This window comes from Nerophis lumbriciformis, linkage group LG20, assembly GCF_033978685.3.
Source record: "Nerophis lumbriciformis linkage group LG20, RoL_Nlum_v2.1, whole genome shotgun sequence".
Classification (NCBI taxonomy): Eukaryota; Metazoa; Chordata; class Actinopteri; order Syngnathiformes; family Syngnathidae; genus Nerophis; species Nerophis lumbriciformis.
The window spans coordinates 32,439,388-32,462,755 of record NC_084567.2 but is presented as its reverse complement, the minus strand read 5'-3'; the positions used below and the strand labels follow the sequence as shown (position 1 = coordinate 32,462,755).

At 39.2% G+C, this 23,368-nt stretch overlaps 1 protein-coding gene across 5 annotated transcripts in view; it reads left to right on the top strand.

The window, feature by feature from the left end:
• The window catches only part of tcf4 (transcription factor 4), a 563,422-nt gene that overhangs the window by 469,702 nt on the left and 70,352 nt on the right, over positions 1–23,368 (top strand). For all 5 annotated transcript variants that reach the window (XM_061980823.2, XM_072915343.1, XM_061980825.2 and 2 more), the window contains 3 exons: positions 4,093–4,189; positions 8,174–8,322; positions 20,023–20,167. In XM_061980823.2, coding sequence (XP_061836807.2) covers positions 4,093–4,189; positions 8,174–8,322; positions 20,023–20,167 — 391 coding nt within the window. The remainder of the gene's footprint in view (positions 1–4,092; positions 4,190–8,173; positions 8,323–20,022; positions 20,168–23,368) is intronic.

Below are 23,368 nucleotides of genomic sequence, written 5' to 3'. Positions count from 1 at the left end.
GTTGGGAAATTGTGTTAGATGTAAATATAAACGGAATACAATGATTTGCAAATCCTTTTCAACCCATATTCAGTTGAATATGCTACAAAGACAACATATTTGATGTTTTTTGCAAATAATCATTAACTTTAGAATTTGATGCCAGCAACACGTGACAAAGAAGTTGGGAAAGGTGGCAATAAATACTGATAAAGTTGAGGAATGCTCATCAAACACTATTTGGAACATCCCACAGTTGAACAGGCAAATTGGGAACAGGTGAGTGCCATGATTGGGTATAAAAGTAGATTCCATGAAATGTTCAGTCATTCACAAACAAGGATGGGGCGAGGGTCACCACTTTGTCAACAAATGCGTAAGCAAATTGTTGAACGGTTTAAGAAAAACCTTTCTCAACCAGCTATTGCAAGGAATTTAGGGATTTCACCATCTACGGTCCGTAATATCATCAAAGGGTTCAGAGAATCTGGAGAAATCACTGCACGTAAGCAGCTAAGCCCGTGACCTTCGATCCCTCAGGCTGTACTGCATCAACAAGTGACATCAGTGTGTAAAGGATATCACCACATGGGCTCAGGAACACTTCAGAAACCCACTGTCAGTAACTACAGTTGGTCGCTACATCTGTAAGTGCAAGTTAAAACTCCTACGCAAGGTGAAAACCGTTTATCAACAACACCCAGAAACGCCGTCGGCTTCGCTGGGCCTGAGCTCATCTAAGATGGACTGATACAAAGTGGAAAAGTGTTCTGTGGTCTGACGTCGTGTCCTCTGGACCAAAAAGGAAAAGAACCATCCAGATTGTTATAGGCGCAAAGTTGAAAAGCCAGCATCTGTGATGGTATGGGGGTGTATTAGTGCCCAAGACATGGGTACCTTACACATCTGTGAAGGCGCCATTAATGCTGAAAGGTACATACAGGTTTAGGAGCAACATATGTTGCCATCCAAGCAACGTTACCATGGACGCCCCTGCTTATTTCAGCAAGACAATGCCAAGCCACGTGTTACATCAACGTGGCTTCATAGTAAAAGAGTGCGGGTACTAGACTGGCCTGCCTGTAGTCCAGACCTGTCTCCCATTGAAAATGTGTGGCGCATTATGAAGCCTAAAATACCACAATGGAGACCCCCGGACTGTTGAACAACTTAAGCTGTACATCAAGCAAGAATGGGAAAGAATTCCACCTGAGAAGCTTAAAAAATGTGTCTCCTCAGTTCCCAAACGTTTACTGAGTGTTGTTAAAAGGAAAGGCCATGTAACACAGTTGTGAACATGCCCTTTCCCAACTACTTTGGCACGTGTTGCAGCCATGAAATTCAAAGTTAATTATTATTTGCAAAAAAAAAAAAAGTTTATGAGTTTGAACATCAAATATCTTGTCTTTGTAGTGCATTCAATTGAATATTGGTTGAAATTGATTTGTATCTAACACAATTTCCCAACTCATATGGAAACGGGGTTTGTACATTAAAATAAAGAAAGTGGGATTTACAATATTAACTTTGAACAATAAAACACTGAATATTAACAACATATGAACATCACTCCTGCTTTACTTCTCAGACCAGCTCCTCGATAGTTGTGTATAGCTCGCTTGGTAGAGTGGCCGTGCTAGCAACTTGAGGGTTCCAGGTTCGATCCCCGCTTCTGCCATCCTAGTCACTTCCGTTGTGTCCTTGGGCAAGACACTTCACCCACCTTCTCCCAGTGCCACCCACACTGGTTTAAAAAATGTAACTTAGATATTGGGTTTCACTATGTAAAGTGCTTTGAGTCACGAGAGAAAAAGCGCTATATAAATATAATTCACTTCACTTCACTTTACAATCAAGCAAAACACAACTAGACCACTGAGTAGGTCGTATATTCATATTAACAGCTATAAATGAGGGTTGACTAAAAAAAAAAAATCCCTTGTACCACAAACAGATTTTGGTACAATTCTGTTAAAATGTAATAATCACTCATTCTTCTGTTGTTTGATACTTTACATTAGTTTTGGATGATACCAAAAATGTAGGTATCGATCCGATACCAAGTAGTTACAGGATCATACATTGGTCATAATTTAAGTTCTCATGTGTCCAGGGACGTATTTCCTGAGTTTACGAATATAATATGAATTTAAAAAAAAAGAAAAAAGATTTTGTGACAATAAAAAAATATTGATGTAATCATAGTAGTATCAAGTAGATACGCTCTCGTACTTGGTATCATTACAGTGGATGTCATGGCATTTGTTTACATTGTGACGCTGGTTTTTAAAACAGGCTGCAGTCAGACAAATGTGGTTGTATGTTATGAATGGTAAATGGTAAATGGGTTATACTTGTATAGCGCTTTTCTACCTTTTAAAGAAACTCAAAGCGCTTTGACACTATTTCCACATTCACCCATTCACACACACATTCACACACACACATTCACACACTGATGGCGGTAGTCCCCACCAAGAGCGGTAATACTGCACCATGTTAGCCACGCTCAGATTTTAGAGCACAGCTGTAACTTTCTGGCACTAAACCTGCAGAACATAGTTCTTCTCAGGTTTCTCTATGTTTACATTTTGTTACACTTTATTATGCATTTCATACGTATTCCTTATTTTTGCACCTTCATTTTCATCTTCATGTTCAATTTTCATTCATATAATTTTAGAACTGATTGATTGTTTTCTATGACATTTCCTTTCCTTTTTGCCTTGATAGCTGAGGGGATTATAATCAGAGAGAGGTTACATTTTAAATACAAATGTTTACATTATATGTATTTTTCTCCTGGTCTTAATTTTAGATGGATCATAAAAAATATTAATAATTATCGATATAGACTGAAATAAAACACATATATCCTGATACCGTTGTAAGCCATACGTATCTCCCAGCCCTAAATTACAGTCTTGTGGGAAACACTCATATGTATGTAATAGTTATAATAGCATTGTAATTAAATATTTGTTATGAATCAAAGTAAAAAGTTGGATGGTTTTTGGTTTACTTAAGAATGAGGTAATCTGTCTTTAATTTAGTCATGCTTAATTTATCTTTAAATTGTCAAAATGTTTTTTCTATGTACATTGATTTTACATTGTAAAATGTGTTGAAATGATCTGCTTGCATAATAAAAAAAATTGGTCTTACTGGATGTGTTTTGTATATATATATATATATATATATATATATATATATATATATATATATATATATATATATATATATATATATGTATGTATATATATTTATATATATATATATATGTGTGTATACAGTACAGGCCAAAAGTTTGGACACACCTTCTCACTCAATGCATTTTCTTCATTTTCATGACTATTTACATTGTAGATTGTCACTGAAGGCATCAAAACTATGAATGAACACATGTGGAGTTACGTACCTAACAAAAAAAGGTGAAATAACTGAAAACATGTTTTATATTCTAGTTCCTTCAAAATAGCCACCCTTTGCTCTGATTACTGCTTTGCACACTCTTGGCATTCTCTCGATGAGCTTCAAGAGGTAGTCACCTGAAATGGTTTTCACTTCACAGGTGTCATAGTTTTGATGCCTTCAGTGACAATCTACAATGTAAATAGTCATGAAAATGAAGAAAACTCATTGAAATGAGAAGGTGTGTGCAAACTTTTGGCCTATATATATATATATATATATATATATATATATATATATATATATATATATATATATATATATATATATATATATATATATATATATATATATGTATGTATGTATGTATGTATGTGTGTATATATATATATATATATATGTATATATATATGTATATATATGTGTATATATATATATATATATATATATATTTATACTGTATATATATATATATATATATATATATATATATATATATATATATATATATATATATACATATATATGTATACATATATATACTGTATATATATACTGTATATGTATGTATATGTACAGTATGTATATATTTATAAATAGCAATGAGTCCTTTTACGGAGCAGTCAATCAAGGGTCGGAACATACATAATGTGTTTGTGTGTGTTACACAAATTCTGACGTGGTTTTGTGTTGTTGTTGCAGGTGTACGCTCCATCGGCCAGTACAGCCGACTACAACAGAGATTCACCGGGCTACCCCAACTCCAAACCTGGTTTCCCAAGCTCATTCTTTATGCCAGGTACGCTCACTGAAGAAAAAAGAAATCAAATGTTGAAATAAGTGTTTTCCCTTTGTGAGTTTTTCTTTGGTTTGTTTAGATTTTTGCTATTTTTAAAAGGCACGTACATAATGGCAAATATTTTAATGAATTATTAAAATATTTTTGCAAAGATAAAATACATTTACAGTTTGTTTAAGCTATACCATCGTTAGATAAAACGTAGTACATATATTTTGTCAATCAGGAATATAGTGTATGGCAGTTGGGTTTCGGCCTACTTATAATAGCAAACAGTGGGCCTGATCTACTAAACGCTTGCATGTTTCAAAACGTTCAAAGTTGAGAGCACTAGCAAAGCTGATTCACTAAGCTTGTGAGAATTGCACCCCTTAAATGAGAAACATAAAGAGAGCAGTCCATTTAGCGTGTCTTCATGAATATGCAGAATATGTTGTGAATAGTTAGAACGCCCACAATGGTGGGAGGAGGCGACTATAATGATTTAGCGATCACAATGTGATTTATCAAGACTAAAACTGTAATGCGGCCGCTATATTTAGCACGTCTCGAAAGTACGAGCAAACTGGCACAGTTACAAACAAATGTCTGTGAGAAAGAAGGAGACACTGACATACCTTGGACAGAGAATCCTGTGTCTGTGTCGTCATATTTAGACCAGGGGTGTCAAACTTAAGGCCTGTGGGCCGGATCAGGTCCGTGAACAGGTTTGCATTTTTTAATGAATCAAACTGCTGTTTTAAATGTGTCCACTGGATGTCGAAATAGCAATTCTGTCAGGCAAGCAAACAGTTTATACCTGGGCTAAGCAAGGGTACACAGTAAAGTGGCTTTGGCACCCTCATTTCCCCCAAAAGTGGACGCAGTTTGTAACTCAACCCTCTTCAATAATTCTTACCTCCGTTTGTGTGGTTTGTTGAATTAGCACAGGATTAATACGTAGAAAAAACAAATGAGGTATTTGATACCTAAAAGAGTTTTTATTTATTTATTATTTATTTAGTACCGCATTTTTCGGAGTATAAGTCGCTCCGGAGTATAAGTCGCACCGGCCGAAAATGCATAATAAAGAAGGAAAAAAACATATATAAGTCGCACTGGAGTATAAGTCGCATTTTTTGGGGAATTTTTTTTTGATAAAAACCCAACACCAAGAATAGACATTTGAAAGGCAATTTAAAATAAATAAAGAATAGTGAACAACAGGCTGAATAAGTGTACGTTATATGAGGCATAAATAACCAACTGAGAACGTGCCTGGTATGTTAACGTAACATATTATGGTAAGAGTCATTCAAATAACTATAACTTATAGAACATGCTATACGTTTACCAAACAACCTGTCACTCCTAATCGCTAAATCCCATGAAATCTTATACGTCTAGTCTCTTACGTGAATGAGCTAAGACTTAGACTTAGACAAACTTTAATGATCCACAAGGATCCACAATGCAGGTATAAATATCGCTAATATAGCGATAAAAAAATCTAACATATATACGAATATATACTTATAAATAAATAAATAAATAAAAACTTATAAATAATATAATTTGATATTTTACGGTAATGTGTTAATAACTTCGCTCCTGAGTATAAGTCGCAAACTATAAAAAAAACTGCGACTTATAGTCTGAAAAATACGGTATTTTGTTGAATACCAGATCGGCTCTGGCTTAAAGTTTAATGGCTTTGTAGATTCACCGAGACGAAGTCTAAGTTCATTGTGTTCTTCATTGTGTTTTTGAAACTGCACCAATTCTTCAGAATTTTCACTAACTTGAAGTGTTTTCGCCAAGAGGATTATCTTTAATATATGCATCTTCAGAATGTCCTTCTTCTATTTTTGGCCAAAGTAAAGCAAAGAAAACAATCTGAAGTTGTCTTTATTTTTAAGTAATTATGCCATGATTTTGGAATAGATTTTTACCCCATGCGGCCCCTGAGCTGAAATGAGTTTGACACCCATGATTTAGACTGTCATTAATGAAAATATTACACATATTGTCTATTCATCAGTGACATTTTATAACTGTCTGACTGTTTCGGTGCTTGCTTACATTAACAACATATTTTTTTACATAAACTGCAAAAAAATAAAAATACATTTACTTTAAAAACTGGCAGCTCAGTCACCAGAATTTTACAGTAAAAGCAGTGTTTTTTTTATAGCATTTAAACAAATTTGTTTCGGTGCTTGCGTTTTTTCCCATTTAGGAGATGTATTATTTAATATATCTCCAATATGAAAAAACTTCTTGCATTAAGCATTTTCGTTCATCTGGATCATTCCAGATCACCTACCAGAGCGCACTTTCGGCATGCTAAAATGAGTTTCTGTTGTCTAGATCAGTGGTTCTCAAATGGGGGTACGCGTACCCCTTGGGGTACTTGAAGGTATGCCAAGGGGTACGTGAGATGTTTTCAAAATATTCTAAAAATAGCAACAATTCAAAAATCCTTTATAAATATAAATAAAAACTTATCTTTTTTTCCAAATAGTTCAAGAAAGACCACTACAAATGAGCAATATTTTGCACTGTTATACAATTTAATAAATCAGAAACTGATGACATAGTGCTGTATTTTACTTCTTTATCTCTTTTTTTCAACCAAAAATGCTTTGCTCTGATTAGGGCGTACTTGAATTTTAAAAAAATTCACAGGGGGTACATCACTGAAAAAAGGTTGAGAACCACTGGTCTAGATCACACTTCTCTATCACCCAGAAGAAATGGTTCATATTACATTAGTCTACTGCATATTCCACGACATAACACAATAGCACAGGTTGGCCTATTAGAGTAGAAGTGTCAAGCTCGTTTTTATTGAGGGCCACATAGCAGTTATGGTTGCCCTCAGAGGGCCGTTTTTAACAATAAGTAATATATGAATTTACATGTGTGTATATATATATATATATATATATATATATATATATATATATATATATATATATATAATACATTAACAATATATTTTTTTACATAAACTGCAAAAAAAAAAAAAAAAAAATGTTCCTTTAAAACAGGCAGCTCAGTCACCAGAATTTTACAGTAAAAGCAGTGGGTTTTTTTTTACAGCATATAAAAAAATGTAATAAATGGAATGGAATGGAGAAACAGTAGCACTGTTTTTAGCAGTAAAATTCAAGCAACCAAGCTGCCAGTTTGTTTTTAATCGTAAAATCTTGTTGTTTTAATGTTTTTAAAAAAAAATATTTTAGTGTCTTACTGTATATAGAAAAAAAACAGTACCAAAGTTGATTTTACGGTAAAGACAATAATTTAACCGTGAAATATATTTTTACAGTCTACAATTTGATTGATCATTTGTTCTGAAATCATAAGTCAAGCAGATATTTATGTACAGTATTTATCTTTATTTTAACCCAAAATATTTTTGGAATACATGATAATATAATATTTAGATTTTGATAATATTGCATTTTAAAACACATGCAATTGCATGCAGTACATGATAGGAAAAAATAAATATATTTAGTAAGAAAAGATTAGGCATTTTATTAACGCATATTATTTCCAGGCTTTCGCGGGCCACGTAAAATAACGTGGCGGGCCAGATTTGGGCCCCGGGCCTTGAATTTGACACCTGTGTATTGAAGCATATAATGTCATGAATGTTGAACGTCTCCATAAGCACAACAGGTTTGGTAGATGTAAACATCTCATTTAAATAGGGCGCTCTGCACCACCTTTGCGCTTTACTTGTGCAAGCAGTCTTAGTAGAACCCACGCAACACGCCCGCGAATAGTACTCGCAATTTTTAGTTTGCACACGCTATTTTAGCACTTATTATTTGGATTGTACTTAAATCGGGCCCCATGTGTTTTATCAACTGTTGTGTATTGAATTGAGTTCCTTAATCAAACTGGTTCAAATTGTATACTGTATTTAGGGCAGATGAAGGTTGAGTACAGGTCTTATCCTAAACATACGTTTATTTTACCATCTCTTCTTAGACGGCCACCACAGCGGCGATCCCTGGAGCAGCAGTAGCAGCAATATCAGCCAACAGGGTTATCACGGCAGCATGTTGGGAGGGGGCAACTCGGCACATGGCCCAACCCAGAGCTCTTCGTACTGTGGGATTCACCCTCACGACAGACTGGTGAGAAGAAAATGTTGATGAATGTTTATGACTACATTGTTCTCCAAAATCTTCCATGTAGCCAGATATCAGAATCAGAATCAGAATCAGAAATATTTCAATAATCCCAGAGGGGAAATTAAGATTTTCAGCAAAATCCCATTCAAGATCAGACAAACAGAACAGGATCGCTGACGGGTCTGCCAACTTTAGAACCTTACAAAAAAGGTGAGAAACAGGTAAACGCTGGGGAGGGAGGGTGAGAAAAAACCTCATAGCCATAGCACACATAAACATGTGTGTAAGAGGGAAACATCAAAGAACACAAAGGACATTAAAAGAGCAGAGCTGTCAAACAACAAAAGTCAAACAACAACAAAAAACATATACACAGTGGTGGCCTCTGCGGTGTTCCACGCCATCGTCTGCTGGGGTGGGGGGAGCATGGCCAGAGACAGGAGCAGACCCAACAAAGCAACCAAGAGAGCCGACTCCAACCTCGGCCGCCCACCAACTCTCGGCCAGTGTCCAGTCCGCATGGATGAGCGAGGATAAGTCCAAGGAGACCGAGGTGTCCGATACCTGCTCATTCAGCCAAGACACTGTGAAGCTTGTCTGTCCCGCAGCCACAAAATAACAACAACAACAACAAAAAACCTATACACTGAGGTGGCCTCTGCGGTGTTCCACGCCATCGTCTGCTGGGGTTGGGGGAGCATGGCCAGAGACAGGAGCAGACCCAACAAAGCAACCAAGAAAGCCGACTCCAACCTCGGCCGCCCACCAACTCTTGGCCAGTGTCCAGTCCGCATGGATGAGCGAGGATACGTCCAAGGAGACCGAGGTGTCCGATACCTGCTCATTCAGCCAAGACACTGTGAAGCTTGTCTGTCCCGCAGCCACAAAATAACAACAACAACAACAAAAAACCTATACACTGAGGTGGCCTCTGCGGTGTTCCACGCCATCGTCTGCTGGGGTTGGGGGAGCATGGCCAGAGACAGGAGCAGACCCAACAAAGCAACCAAGAAAGCCGACTCCAACCTCGGCCGCCCACCAACTCTCGGCCAGTGTCCAGTCCGCATGGATGAGCGAGGATACGTCCAAGGAGACCGAGGTGTCCGATACCTGCTCATTCAGCCAAGACACTGTGAAGCTTGTCTGTCCCGCAGCCACAAAATAACAACAACAACAACAAAAAACCTATACACTGAGGTGGCCTCTGCGGTGTTCCACGCCATCGTCTGCTGGGGTTGGGGGAGCATGGCCAGAGACAGGAGCAGACCCAACAAAGCAACCAAGAAAGCCGACTCCAACCTCTGCCGCCCACCAACTCTCGGCCAGTGTCCAGTCCGCATGGATGAGCGAGGATACGTCCAAGGAGACCGAGGTGTCCGATACCTGATCATTCAGCCAAGACACTGTGAAGCTTGTCTGTCCCGCAGCCACAAAATAACAACAACAACAACAAAAAACCTATACACTGAGGTGGCCTCTGCGGTGTTCCACGCCATCGTCTGCTGGGGTTGGGGGAGCATGGCCAGAGACAGGAGCAGACCCAACAAAGCAACCAAGAGAGCCGACTCCACCCTCGGCCGCCCACCAACTCTAGGCCAGTGTCCAGTCCGCATGGATGAGCGAGGATGCGTCCAAGGAGACCGAGGTGTCCGATAACCTGCTCATTCAGCCGAGACACTGTGAAGCTTGTCCGTCCCGGCGCTCAGCGCCAGCTCCGCAGCTCTGTCCCTTCATCCGCATCTCCTCCAGTCTCTCCAAACGGACTCTGGTGTGGCAGAGACCCAGCAGCTGGTCTTCATGACCAAAAGGCTCCCGGGAGACAGATCCAGATGTTCATAAAAAAAGTACCGCAGAAGTCACGAAAGTGCCACCCCTTGTCACACTCGGACCAAAGGGTCCTGAACCAAAAGGCAAAAAAAAACCACATGAAAACAAGAAGGAAACATCAGGAACACAAAAGGATAACACAAGAGCACAGAGCTCCTGCCAACAGCAGCCACTACAGCAGCGCCATCTTGGGGAAAAAAATATACTGTATATACATATAGTTGGCAGCTGAAATTATAGCTGAACCACTGACTCACATTTTTAACCTTACTCTAATTTCAAATGAAATCCCTTTGGATTGGAAATCTGCCCTTGTAATCCCCCTATTAAAAGGAGGTGACCCTAGTAATCTAAATAATTACAGACCGATCTCTAAACTCTCTGTTCTGGCAAAAGTGCTTGAATCCCTTATCAGTGAACAGATAAAAGACTTTTTGGACACCAATTTTATTCTGTCACCATTTCAGTCAGGTTTTCGCAGAAATCACAGTACTGTTACTGCTGCTATGAAGTTTATAAATGATGTAACTGGAGCTCTTGACAAGAAGCAGTGCTGTCTGTCCCTCTTTATTGACTTTTCAAAGGCATTTGATACTGTTGATCATGTCATTTTAATCAAACGTCTTTCAGCTATTGGTTTTTCTCAGCAAGCAGTTGGATGGTTTGCAAACTACCTCACAAGTAGAACTCAGGCTGTTCAGATAGAAGGTTCCTCCTCGGACGTAATGCAAGTGAAAAAGGGTGTCCCTCAAGGTTCTGTGTTGGGCCCCTTATTATTCACTATTTACATAAATAATCTTGGACAGAATATTCCGAACTCAACTTTCCATTTCTATGCTGATGATACTGTCATATACTGCACAGCACCCACTCTTGCTGAGGCTTTTAAATATCTACAACATGCATTTGACAGAGTACAAGAACAACTTTGCTATCTTCAACTGGTTTTAAATGCAGAGAAAACAAAGTGTATGCTCTTTACCACATCAAAAACGGTAAGATCAGCACTGTGTGAGAACATTTTAACAAGAAATGGGCAACAAATTATGTTAGTATCTGCTTTTAAATATTTAGGATTTTTAATTGATGACCACTTGAGTTTTAAGGAGCACATTCAGTATGTTGTAAAAAAACTGAAACTTTTACTGGGATTTTATTATAGAAACAAGTCTTGCTTTTCTTTTACTGTGAAACAGAAATTGGTGGAAACAACCTTTTTACCTGTTATTGACTATGGAGATGTGTTGTACATGAATGCTACTGCTGGTTGTCTCCACAAGCTGGATAGTGTGTACCACGGGGTACTGAGATTCATCACCAACTGCGCTCCCCTTACTCACCATTGTGTGTTATACTCAATGGTTAACTGGACATCTTTATGTGCTCGACGCCTCAATCATTGGTATGTTTTCATCTACAAAACCATTCTGGGTATCACTCCATCTTATCTGTCTTGTCTTTTAACAAAGAAACAAGGAAGTCACAATCTTCGTTCAATGAATGTTCTGCAATTTGTCGTCCCCAAAGTAAGAACTGAACTGGGCAAGAAAGCATTTAGGTTTTCAGCACCGATATACAGTATACAATTCAACAATCATCGTCAACATCATGTATATGTTTTATTCACACAGTGCCTTTCAGGGTACAATTGAACTCATCTCCACCAATAATTTAGTTCAGTAGCCATTTTTCTGCATCAAGTTGTAAACATATTCACCATGGACCATTCCACTTTTGTGTGCACTTTCATTGGGGATACAGTCGCAGTAGCACGCTACGTTTTCTTTAACTGTTATTTTTCCAGGGTGGAATGATTACACATTGTAATGTGCATATAGTCGGGTGCACAGGATTTGATTTTATCACAAAAAGATTAGAGTTGCAAAGTACAGACAATATTGTCATGATCCGTGGTCCAGATCAGGTTTTGTGTTTTCTGTTAGTTTTGGACTCCCTTAGTTCCTGTTGTTGTGCACCCTTGAGTTTGTTTAGTCACCATAGTTACTTATGATTTTCACCTGCCTCTGTTGTCCGGGACACTCACCCGTTTGTAATCAAGAGACACTATTTAAGCCTGCCTTTGCTGGTTACTCGTCCTGGCTTCTTTGTTTGCTTCACGCTACTGATACGTGGGTATTCCTGTCTCTAGTCCTTGCTAAGTGCTAAGCTAGCATCCAGTGCGATCGGCACTTTTTTCCTTCGTCTGGTTTTTCTGTTTTTTGGTGCTTTGTTGATTTTCAAGATTAAATTATGTTCCTACCTGCAAGTCATGTCCAGAGTCATCCGTTTGCATCCCGGGAGAACGAACCGTGCAGCACGCTGCGTAAACCCATCCGTAACTAATATAGGATATAAATGATATGTATTTGGCGGACGATACAGCTTTTAATACTATGGTTATACCATTCTAATGCATCTTGAGGTCATATTCTCGGTGTGATGTGAATGACCTGGTCATTGACGCAATGTAGCACTCTTGCTATCAGCTAATGTCTTTCCATAGGCAAAGACACATCTACGTCAGAAATCCTCGACAAATAAACCAAGTTTCTTACAAGTATCATTCCTGGAGGATGGGTAATAGCTAAACATGCTACTACTTCATAGGAGCGTTAAGCTAACAGCTAACCGCAAGCTGGAGATCTTGAATGTAAACAAAGGTGTGCGGATCGATGTAGATATTGACCATAACAATACTAGTTTATGGTTGATACTACAGTTGTTAGATCAATGTTTTGTATTATCAAAATATATTTTGGCATTATAGTTCACAAAGTCAGGCTGTTAGTTGTAGACACAGGAGGACAGGCGGTATAGCTCGGTTGGTAGAGCGGCCGTGCCAGGGTTTCAGGTTCGATCCCAGCTTCTGCCATCCTAGTCACTGCTATTGTGTCCTTGGGCAATACACTTTACCCACCTGCTCCCAGTGCCACCCACATTGGTTTAAATGTAACTTAAATATTGGGTTTCACTATGTAAAGCGCTTTGAGTCACTAGAGAAAAGTGCTATATAAATATAATTCCCTTCACTTCACATTAAGAGCAAAAACCAAAGGATTTACTGTAAATCAGGACCGATAGTAGGAAGTTATTGAAATATTTTATTGATTTTTGTGTTTTTTGTCTGATTATTAGTGAGATCAAAAAATGCATCATTCAATGAAGTTGAGCATTTTAAGTATCAGCATTGCTATGGCCGATACTGCTCCTACAACCACTTGGTATTGGATCGATCAAATCTGTAGTATCGCCCAAACCTAATGTAAAGTATCCAAACAGAAAAATAAGTGTTTATCAAGGAATTAGCAAATAGGTTGATAATAGTTTTGACAAAATAATACAACCAGAAATGACAGAATATGTTATTGTAACGTCATCAACCAAACCCGTTTTCTTTTATCATTTATATATCATATATTGTGATGTATATTGTTATCACAGGATATAGCAATACAGATTTTTAGGCTCTATCCCAATCCCTAAAACAGACACTTTTTGTAGCCACAACATGCGTATGGACCGCTCTTCTTGGCAGAGTTTATTTAAATTGGTTGATTACCTGGCAGTGACTTTAGGAACGTTCGCAAACATTCAAAAATGTTGAGGTCTGGGCTTTAGGAAGGCCATTCCAAAAGCTGACATTCCAAATTGAAAAGGATCTTGATGTGCCGCTGCTCCCCCACATTGAGACGAGCTACATGAGGTGGTTCGGGCATCTGGTCAGGATGCCCCTCGGACGCCTCCCTGTGGAGGTGTTTGGGGAATGTCCGGGGCCGATTGGAGGCCACGGGGAAGACCCAGGACACATTGGGGAAACTATGTCTCCCATCTGGCCTGGGAACGCCTCGGGATCTCCCCGGAGGAGCTAGACGAAGTGGCTGGGCGGAGGGACGTCTGGGCTTCTCTGCTCAGGCTGTTGCCACCGCGACCCAACACCTCGGATTAGCGGAAGAGGATGGAAGGTTGGAAGGGCATGTGATCTCGCAAGGCATTGGGGGGCCGCGGTGGCCATTTTTGTAGGCCAATGCTTTTATTTACATGGCTGTACTGTATTCACGGTAATGTAAGAGAGAGCAACAAACGAGATTAAAATTGATCATACCAAATAAAAAATATCAATGGACCGTACCCAGACAAACTGTAGCCTATTCCAAAGGCTCTCTACCTCGAAAAAATAAGTAACATTAAAAGAATTGATCCATAGGAGCACATCGAATGGACAATAGATTAGAGTAAGCTGCCACCATTGTCTGAGCCAAACTTGTCTATATCTCGTCAACGAAGTCAGTTTCTACACTGGTGAATAATTTCAGAATGCAAAATCTGTTAAAGGGGAACATTATCACCAGACCTACGTAAGCATCAATATATACCTTGATGTTGCAGGAAAAAAAAAACATATATTTTTTTAACCGATTTCCGAACTCTAAATGGGTGAATTTTGGCAAATTAAACGCCTTTCTATTATTCGCTCTCGGAGCGATGACGTCACAACGTGACGTCACATCGGGAAGCAATCCGCCATTTTCTCAAACACCGAGTCAAATCAGCACTGTTATTTTCCGTTTTTTCGACTGTTTTCCGTACCTTGGAGACATCATGCCTCGTCGGTGTGTTGTCGGAGGGTGTAACAACACGAACAGGGACGGATTCAAGTTGCACCAGTGGCCCAAAGATACGAAAGTGGCAAGAAATTGGACGTTTGTTCCGCACACTTTACCGACGAAAGCTATGCTACGACAGAGATGGCAAGAATGTGTGGATATCCTGCGAAACTCAAAGCAGATGCATTTCCAACGATAAAGTCAAAGAAATCTGCCGCCAGACCCCCATTGAATCTGCCGGAGTGTGTGAGCAATTCAGGGACAAAGGACCTCGGTAGCACGGCAAGCAATGGCGGCAGTTTGTTCCCGCAGACGAGCGAGCTAAACCCCCTGGATGTCTTGGCTCACACCGTCCTTTATGCCACCGAAGATGATCAAGAGAAGAATATCGACCCTAGCGTCCCTGGCCTGCTGACATCAACTCCAAAACTGGACAGATCAGCTTTCAGGAAAAGAGCGCGGATGAGGGTATGTCTACAGAATATATTAATTGATGAAAATTGGGCTGTCTGCACTCTCAAAGTGCATGTTGTTGCCAAATGTATTTCATATGCTGTAAACCTAGTTCATAGTTGTTAGTTTCCTTTAATGCCAAACAAACACATTAGTTGGTTAGAAGGCGATCGCCGAATTCGTCCTCACTTTCTCCCGTGTCGCTGGCTGTCGTGTCGTTTTCGTCGGTTTCGCTTGCATACGGTTCAAACCGATATGGCTCAATAGCTTCAGTTTCTTCTTCAATTTCGTTTTCGCTACCTGCCTCCACACTACAACCATCCGTTTCAATACATGCGTAATCTGTTGAATCGCTTAAGCCGCTGAAATGCGAGTCTGAATCCGAGCTAATGTCGCTATAGCTTGCTGTTCTATGCGCCATGTTTGTTTGTGTTGGCATCACTGTGTGACGTCACAGGAAAATGGACGGGTGTATATAACGATGGTTAAAATCAGGCACTTTGAAGCTTTTTTTAGGGATATTGCGTGATGGGTAAAATTTTGAAAAAAACTTCGAAAAATAAAATAAGCCACTGGGAACTGATTTTTAATGGTTTTAACCCTTCTGAAATTGTGATAATGTTCCCCTTTAAGGCTCATTGTCCTCCGTTCAAAGTGCACGTAATCTACAGCTTTCATCTGATGGAGGGAGCCGAGCCTCATTTCATAAGCAGCTGTCGTTTAAGAAAACAAGCCCACTATTACTTTTAAATACTTTGATCACTGCGCTGCTTCTCCGAAAATAATACTCATTGATTTTAGTGCTTACCCATGACTAAAAGTAAACAAACATGCTTTTTTCCCCCAAAAAAGCTGTTCGTTGTTTGTAGCTCGCAGCTATTTTGGCTAACAGCCTAGTAAATGCAACGTGTGAAACTGAATAAAACATGCTTTGATTCAAACCTACAAGTTTGAAAATGCCGTTAACACACCAACGTGTAGCAGGTGATGCCGTTAAAAGTGATGTTTGGTCGTCTCATGGCTGCTCTCCAGGCTATTCATCGTCTTTTTATTAGCTCACAAACCCAACTTTGCTTTCATGCTGGAAATGAGAAAAATCTCACCCAATAATTTTGTTTCCTGAAGCCGTCATAACAAAGATTGCGGCAGGTAATGATTCCGCAGAACAAAACTTGCATTGAGCCGTGTAAATAGGCTATCCAGGGGCCAGCAAGACCTACAAGGCATTGCGTTTACTATGTCACACTTACAAGACTGATACTTCATTGGGGTCATTGAGAACCCACTTGTACCACCATCTCCAGTCATGGTCCTTAAGTTCAGTTCAGTTTATTTATTTATATAGCACATTTAGAAACAACCCCAGTTGGCCAAAGTACTGTATATACATAAGAAAAGAGGCACATAATGTCACATTTACATGATAACAGAAGGATGAATAAAATACAGCAGTAAAATATACCTTAAAATAATTGCAGAATATATCACTTAAAATACTAAAATAAGAAATAAAAACAACCAAGATATCCTGTCTAACTGCATTTGAATGCCAGGGAGTAGGCATATGTTTTTAGCCTAGATCAGGGGTCGGCAACGTTTACCAGTCAAAGAGCCATTTTGAAATCTTTTGAAATTTAAAATGAAATAAAACTGCATACAAAGTTTTTTTTTTTTGCTTTGTGCTATGTATAAACCAAGGGTCTCAGACACGCGGCCCACACCATAATATGGAAATTGAATGTTAGTGTGGCCCGCGGGTATTATATGAATGGGACTTGACAGCCTCATACTTGTCAACCCTCCCGATTGGCAAATGTTCTATCAAACGTGCCGTGATAATACAGCCCACTACAACCAGCGTGCCGGCCCAGCCACACGTTGTATGGGGCTTCTGCTTGCTCAGGTAAGTGACAGCAATGCATACTTGGTCAACAACCACACAGGTTACACTGACGGTGGCGGTATAAAAAACTTTAACACTCTTACTAATAATGTGCCACACTGTGAACCCACACCAAACAAGAATGACAATCACATTTTGGGAGAACATCTGCACCGCAACACAACATAAACACAACAGAACAAATACCCAGAATCCCATGCAGCTCTAACTCTTCCGGGTTGATGTGTGAGGGAGCAGGGTTGGGGTGGGGGCGGGGTTTGGTGGTAGCAGGGGTGTATAATGTAGCCCGGAAGAGTCAGGGCTGCATGGGGTTCTGGGTATTTGTTCTGTTGTGTTTGTGTTGTGTTAAGGTGCAGATGTTCTCCCGAAATGTGTTTGTCATTCTTGTTTGGTTTTGGTTCAAAGTGTGGCGCATTATTAGTAAGAGTGTTAAAGTTGTTTTATATGGCCACCGTCAGTGTAACCTGTGTGGTTGTTGACCAAGTATGCCTTGCTGTCACTTGCGTGTGCAAGCAGAAGACGCATACAACAAACAGATTGTAGAGGGCGCTAAATGCTGTACCATCATGGCACGCCCTTGTTATTATTGTTAGGGTGAAAATCGGAGAATATTAATCCCGGGAGATTTCTGCGAGAGGCACTGAAATCCGTAAGTCTCCCGGGGGGGTCGGCAAGTATGCAGCTGAGCCGCATCAGAGTGATCAAAGAGCCACATGCGGCTCCGGAGCCGCGGGTTGCCGACCCCTGGCCTAGATGTATAGGACCTAGTAGATAGTGGAAGGTTGTTCCACAGTCTGGGCCCTGCCATTGAGAAAGCTCTGGTTTTTAACCTAGTTTTTGGGACAGCCAGGAGGAGCTGGTCTAAAGACCTCAGGGTCCTGCAGGAACAATAAGGCCGCGGCGGCTCAACGAGATAGGACGGGTCGGGACGGGACGGCGTGGCGCAGTGGGAGAGTGGCCGTGCGCGACCCGAGGGTCCCTGGTTCAATCCCCACCTAGTACCAACCTCGTCATGTCCGTTGTGTCCTGAGCAAGACACTTCACCCTTGCTCCTGATGGGTGCTGGTTAGCGCCTTGCATGGCAGCTCCCTCCATCAGTGTGTGAATGTGTGTGTGAATGGGTAAATGTGGAAGTAGTGTCAAAGCGCTTTGAGTACCTTGAAGGTAGAAAAGCGCTATACAAGTACAACCCATTTATCATTTAATTATTCTTGGTGTAAGCATTTAAAAACAATAAGTACAATTTTAAACCAGAAGTTGACCTTGTCAAGTTAAAATAAATTATCATACCTTCAGCACCACTTAAATATTTAGATGGACATATTTATGTATTTTAGCCTGAATTAGAACTGAGTGATTATGGCAAAAATCTAAATCACAATTAATCACGAAATTAAGTATTTGTCGGACTGAAGATCCAGGGCAACTTTAGTGTGCATTAGTGTTGTGCATTTTGTCCACTTTTGGTGGAAAAAAATGAGACAAAGGAGTGGAAGATTTTACATGTAAACAAACGGTTGCGTCACAGTACACGCTATGGTGAGTTCAAGAACCGCCGAACCTAGTAGGACAAAACAGTGTTCACCAAATACTGTCATCAGTGAAGCATACACACCATACTTGCCAACCCTCCCGGATTTTCCGGGAGACTCCCGAAATTCAGCGCCTCTCCCGAAAACCTCCCGGGACAAATTTTCTCCCGAAAATCTCCCGAAATTCAGGCGGAGCTGGAAGCCACGCCCCCTCCAGCTCCATGCGAACCTGAGTGACATCAGGTGCGCAACACCACGTAAATCGTTGGCCAACCAAAAAGTAACCCCAGTACGCTATAGCCAACATTCACCAGGAGATGGCAACAGACAAACATAGATCACTCTATTACATTCCTCCCCTTTTAGAAATGTATAGAAGTTACTCAAAAAATAAATAAATAAATAAACAACCCAACCAAAAAATGCAGCAGCTCAATTAAAAAAACTGTACTTAAGCCACATTATTTTCTTTTTTTTTAAAGTACTGAACTCTTAACCCTCATTTGTAAAAAATAACATGCTTATTATACAAACAGTATTCGTACACCTTTAACACAGATTTTTATACTGTCTTCAGAGATTCAGTTTTTTTGGTGGTACTCGAAACCTTTCTGGGTACCTGCGAAAGGTTGTTCAGCATGGTTAGAAAAATAGTGACAGAGTGACAGAGAATAGAACAAGGATGGACAATTCAACCCTTAACTCAACAATGAGTAGATGAGTGTTATGTGTGTGTATATGTGTAAATAAATGAACACTGAAATTCAAGTATTTCTTTTATATATATATATATATATATATATATATATATATATATATATATATATATATATATATATATATATATATATATATATATATATATATAACAAAATAAATATATATATAGCTAGAATTCACTGAAAGTCAAGTATTTCTTATATATATATATATATATATATATATATATATATATATATATATATATATATATATATATATATATATATATATATATATATGAAATACTTGACTTGGTGAATTCTAGCTGTAAATATACTCCTCCCCTCTTAGCCCCGCCCCCAACCACGCCCCCCAACCCCCACCCCCCACCTCCTGAAATCGGAGGTCTCAAGGTTGGCAAGTATGATACACACAAACATATTAAACAGTGGGCTTTCTAACAATTGGAAGGTTTGTGTCATGTTTGTCCTCAAACAGAAAACATACTAAAACAAAAAAAGTATTTTCCCCCATCTTTTTCCATTTTCATTCCTTTTTAAAAAAAATGCTCAATAGCCACGGGTTACTAACCCCCACATTAAAAGAACACTTACAAAGCTTGTATCATGACTTTTTGTGAACTAAAATCAATTCCTATCTTGTTCCTAACCCCTCTCTGCAGAGCTATCCAGCACATTCATCAGCAGACATCAACTCCAGCCTTCCCCCCATGTCCAGCTTCCACAGAGGAGGGGGAAGCGGGAGCGGGGCCAATCACTACAGCACCACCTCATGCACCACTTCCACCAACGGCACAGACAGCATGGGTAAGACTGTTGATTATTTCCCACACCCAACAATGTACCTAAAAGATGACACATCAAATATACAGTCGTGGTCAAAAGTTTACATACACTTGTAAAGAACATAATGTCATGGCTGTCTTGAGTTTCCAATCATTTCTACAACTCTTGTTTTTTTGTGATTGGAGCACATACTTGTTGGTCACAAAAAACATTCATGAAGTTTTTTTTATTTTTATGAATTTATTATGGGTGAGCAAATCTGCATACAGCAATGTTAATATTTGCTTACATGTCCCTTGGCAAGTTTCACTGCAATAAGGCGCTTTTGGTAGCCATCCACAAGCTTCTGGTTGTATTTTCGACCACTCCTCTTGACAAAATTGGTGCAGTTCAGCTAAATTTGTTGTTTTTCCTGACATGGACTTGTTTCTTCAGCATTGTCCACACGTTTAAGTCAGGACTTTGGGAAGGCCGTTCTAAAACCTTAATTCTAGCCTGATTTAGCCATTCCTTTACCACTTTTGACGTGTGTTTGGGGTCATTGTCCTGTTGGAACACCCACATGCGCCCAAGACCCAACCTCCGGGCTGATGATTTTAGGTTGTGCTGAAGAATTTGGAGGTAATCCTCCTTTTTCATATTATATATGTATATAACATAATGCTGGGTATTGTGGCCAAACATCTGACCACAGAACTTTCCTCCAGAAGGTATTATCTTTGTCCATGTGATGTCAGATGAAACACAAATTGAGCTGTTTGGCCACAATACCCAGCAATATGTTTGGAGGAGAAAAGGTGTTTAATCACAGGAACACCAATCCTACCGTCAAGCATGGTGGTGGTAGTATTATGCTCTGGGCCTGTTTTGCTGCCAATGGAACTGGTGCTTTACAGAGAGTAAATGGGACAATGAAAAGGAGGATTACCTCCAAATTCTTCAGGACAACCTAAAATCATCAGCCCGGACGTTGGGTCTTGGGCGCAGTTAATAAATGATAAATGGGTTGTACTTGTATAGCGCTTTTCTACCTTCAAGGTACTCAAAGCGCTTTGACACTACTTCCACATTTACCCATTCACACACACATTCACACACTGATGGAGGGAGCTGCCATGCAAGGCGCTAACCAGCACCCATCAGGAGCAAGGGTGAAGTGTCTTGCTCAGGACACAACGGACATGACGAGGTTGGTACTAGGTGGGGATTGAACCAGGGACCCTCGGGTCGCGCACGGCCACTCTTCCACTGCGCCACGCCGTCCCTTGGGTGATCCAACAGGACAATGACCCCAAACACACGTCAAAAGTGGTAAAGGAATGGCTAAATCAGGCTAGAATTAATGTTTTGGAATGGCCTTCCCAAAGTCCTGACTTAAACGTGTGGACAATGCTGAAGAAACAAGTCCATGTCAGAAAACCAAGAAATTTAGCTGAATTGCACCAATTTTGTCAAGAGGAGTGGTCAAAAATTAAACCAGAAGCTTGTGGATGGCTACCAAAAGCGCCTTATTGCAGTGAAACTTGCCAAGGGACATGTAACCAAATATTAACATTGCTGTATGTATACTTTTGACCCAGCACATTTGGTCACATTTTCGGTAGACCCATAATAAATTCATAAAAGAACCAAACTTCATGAATGTTTTTTGTGACCAACAAGTATGTGCTCCAATCACTCTATCACAAACAAATAAGAGTTGTAGAAATGATTGGAAACTCAAGATAGCCATGACATTATGTTCTTTACAAGTGTATGTCAACTTTTGACCACGACTGTACCTAAGTTCGTTACTAGTCTTGCCTGCTACCAGAACAACCAACTTTAAAAAAAAAAAAAGTGCTTCAGATTGAATTGGTTTACATGGTCATGTGCAGACTAAAGCTCACTATCTCAGGAAACAGCAGGCAAATGAGGAAAAACACTTGTTCTCAATTTTGTCTCCACCTTGACATCACTTACACTCAGACACACACAAACAAACAACATGTTGGTATGAGTCCAATAGAACAAATGGGAATGAGAAACAGATTGAAATTAGTTTTCACGGAAAGAGGTTCGCAACATTCCATGTATTCCACACACGTACGTTGTTTCCAATGAAAAGGAAACAAGGGAGTTGGAGAATCAAGTTAAATGTTAAATTGTAGGTCAATCTCTAACTAATACTAATACTAAATCAAATTATCCCCAATAAATATCCCCAAAAGTCAGCTGGGATAGGTTCCAGCTTATATAAGCAGTCGGAAATTTGTTTAATCTTCATCTTCTTTTTTCACTTTGTTTACTGGAAATAGAACTTTATTGATTGCCACCTCATTGAAAAAATATGTTCATGAAAACAAAGTAAAGTGAATAAGGACCTATGATGAGTCTAATCTACATTTAACACACTTCTTGGTGGTCTTGATCATATATATTGAATATACTTTGGCATAAGTGTTGCATACATTTTGTATCAGAAACAGATGCGGAAGCAGATTTTTACGTGATAATATGTAATATTGTAGGTGTTGATTACACTTTGCATTCGTATTTTGCTGTTTGTTACATTTTTGTTGTGTTTTGCTTGATTGTAAAAGATACACAACTATTGAGGAGCTGGTCTGCACTGCAAAAACTAAAATCTAAGATTGAATATCGCAAATAAGGGTGATATTTGCTTATTTTCTGTCTGATAAGATAATTCTTCACACTAAGCAGATTTTATGTTAGAGTGTTTTACTTGTTTTAAGGGTTTTGGTCCGAAATGATCTCAGTAAGATATTACAGCTTGTTGCTGAGATTTGATGACCAATATTGAGTGAAACATGCTTGAAACTAGAATATCAACTGTTGCAAAGCTGTGTCATCAACACTCACAAGTATAAAACTGCTTTTTCAAAGTAAGAATTTCTTATTTCAAGCATGAAATAAAAAAACATGACTTTGACACAATTGTGTCTCATAATTAAAACAGATGACAGCCAAATGGACTTTGCTGTTTTATTTTCAATTAAATTCGTACTCATATAGTAGTACAGTCGGCACAGTACAGCAAACTGACAGTTAATATTTAAACATTTAACATGTGTCATTTCAAACTATTTTGAACAGAAATAGTTCATGCACATTCAGATAAATTCTTCAAAATTACAATAAAAAAAAAATGTGGTCGGGGGCCGGGCTGTAAATATATATATATATATATATATATATATATATATATATATATATATATAT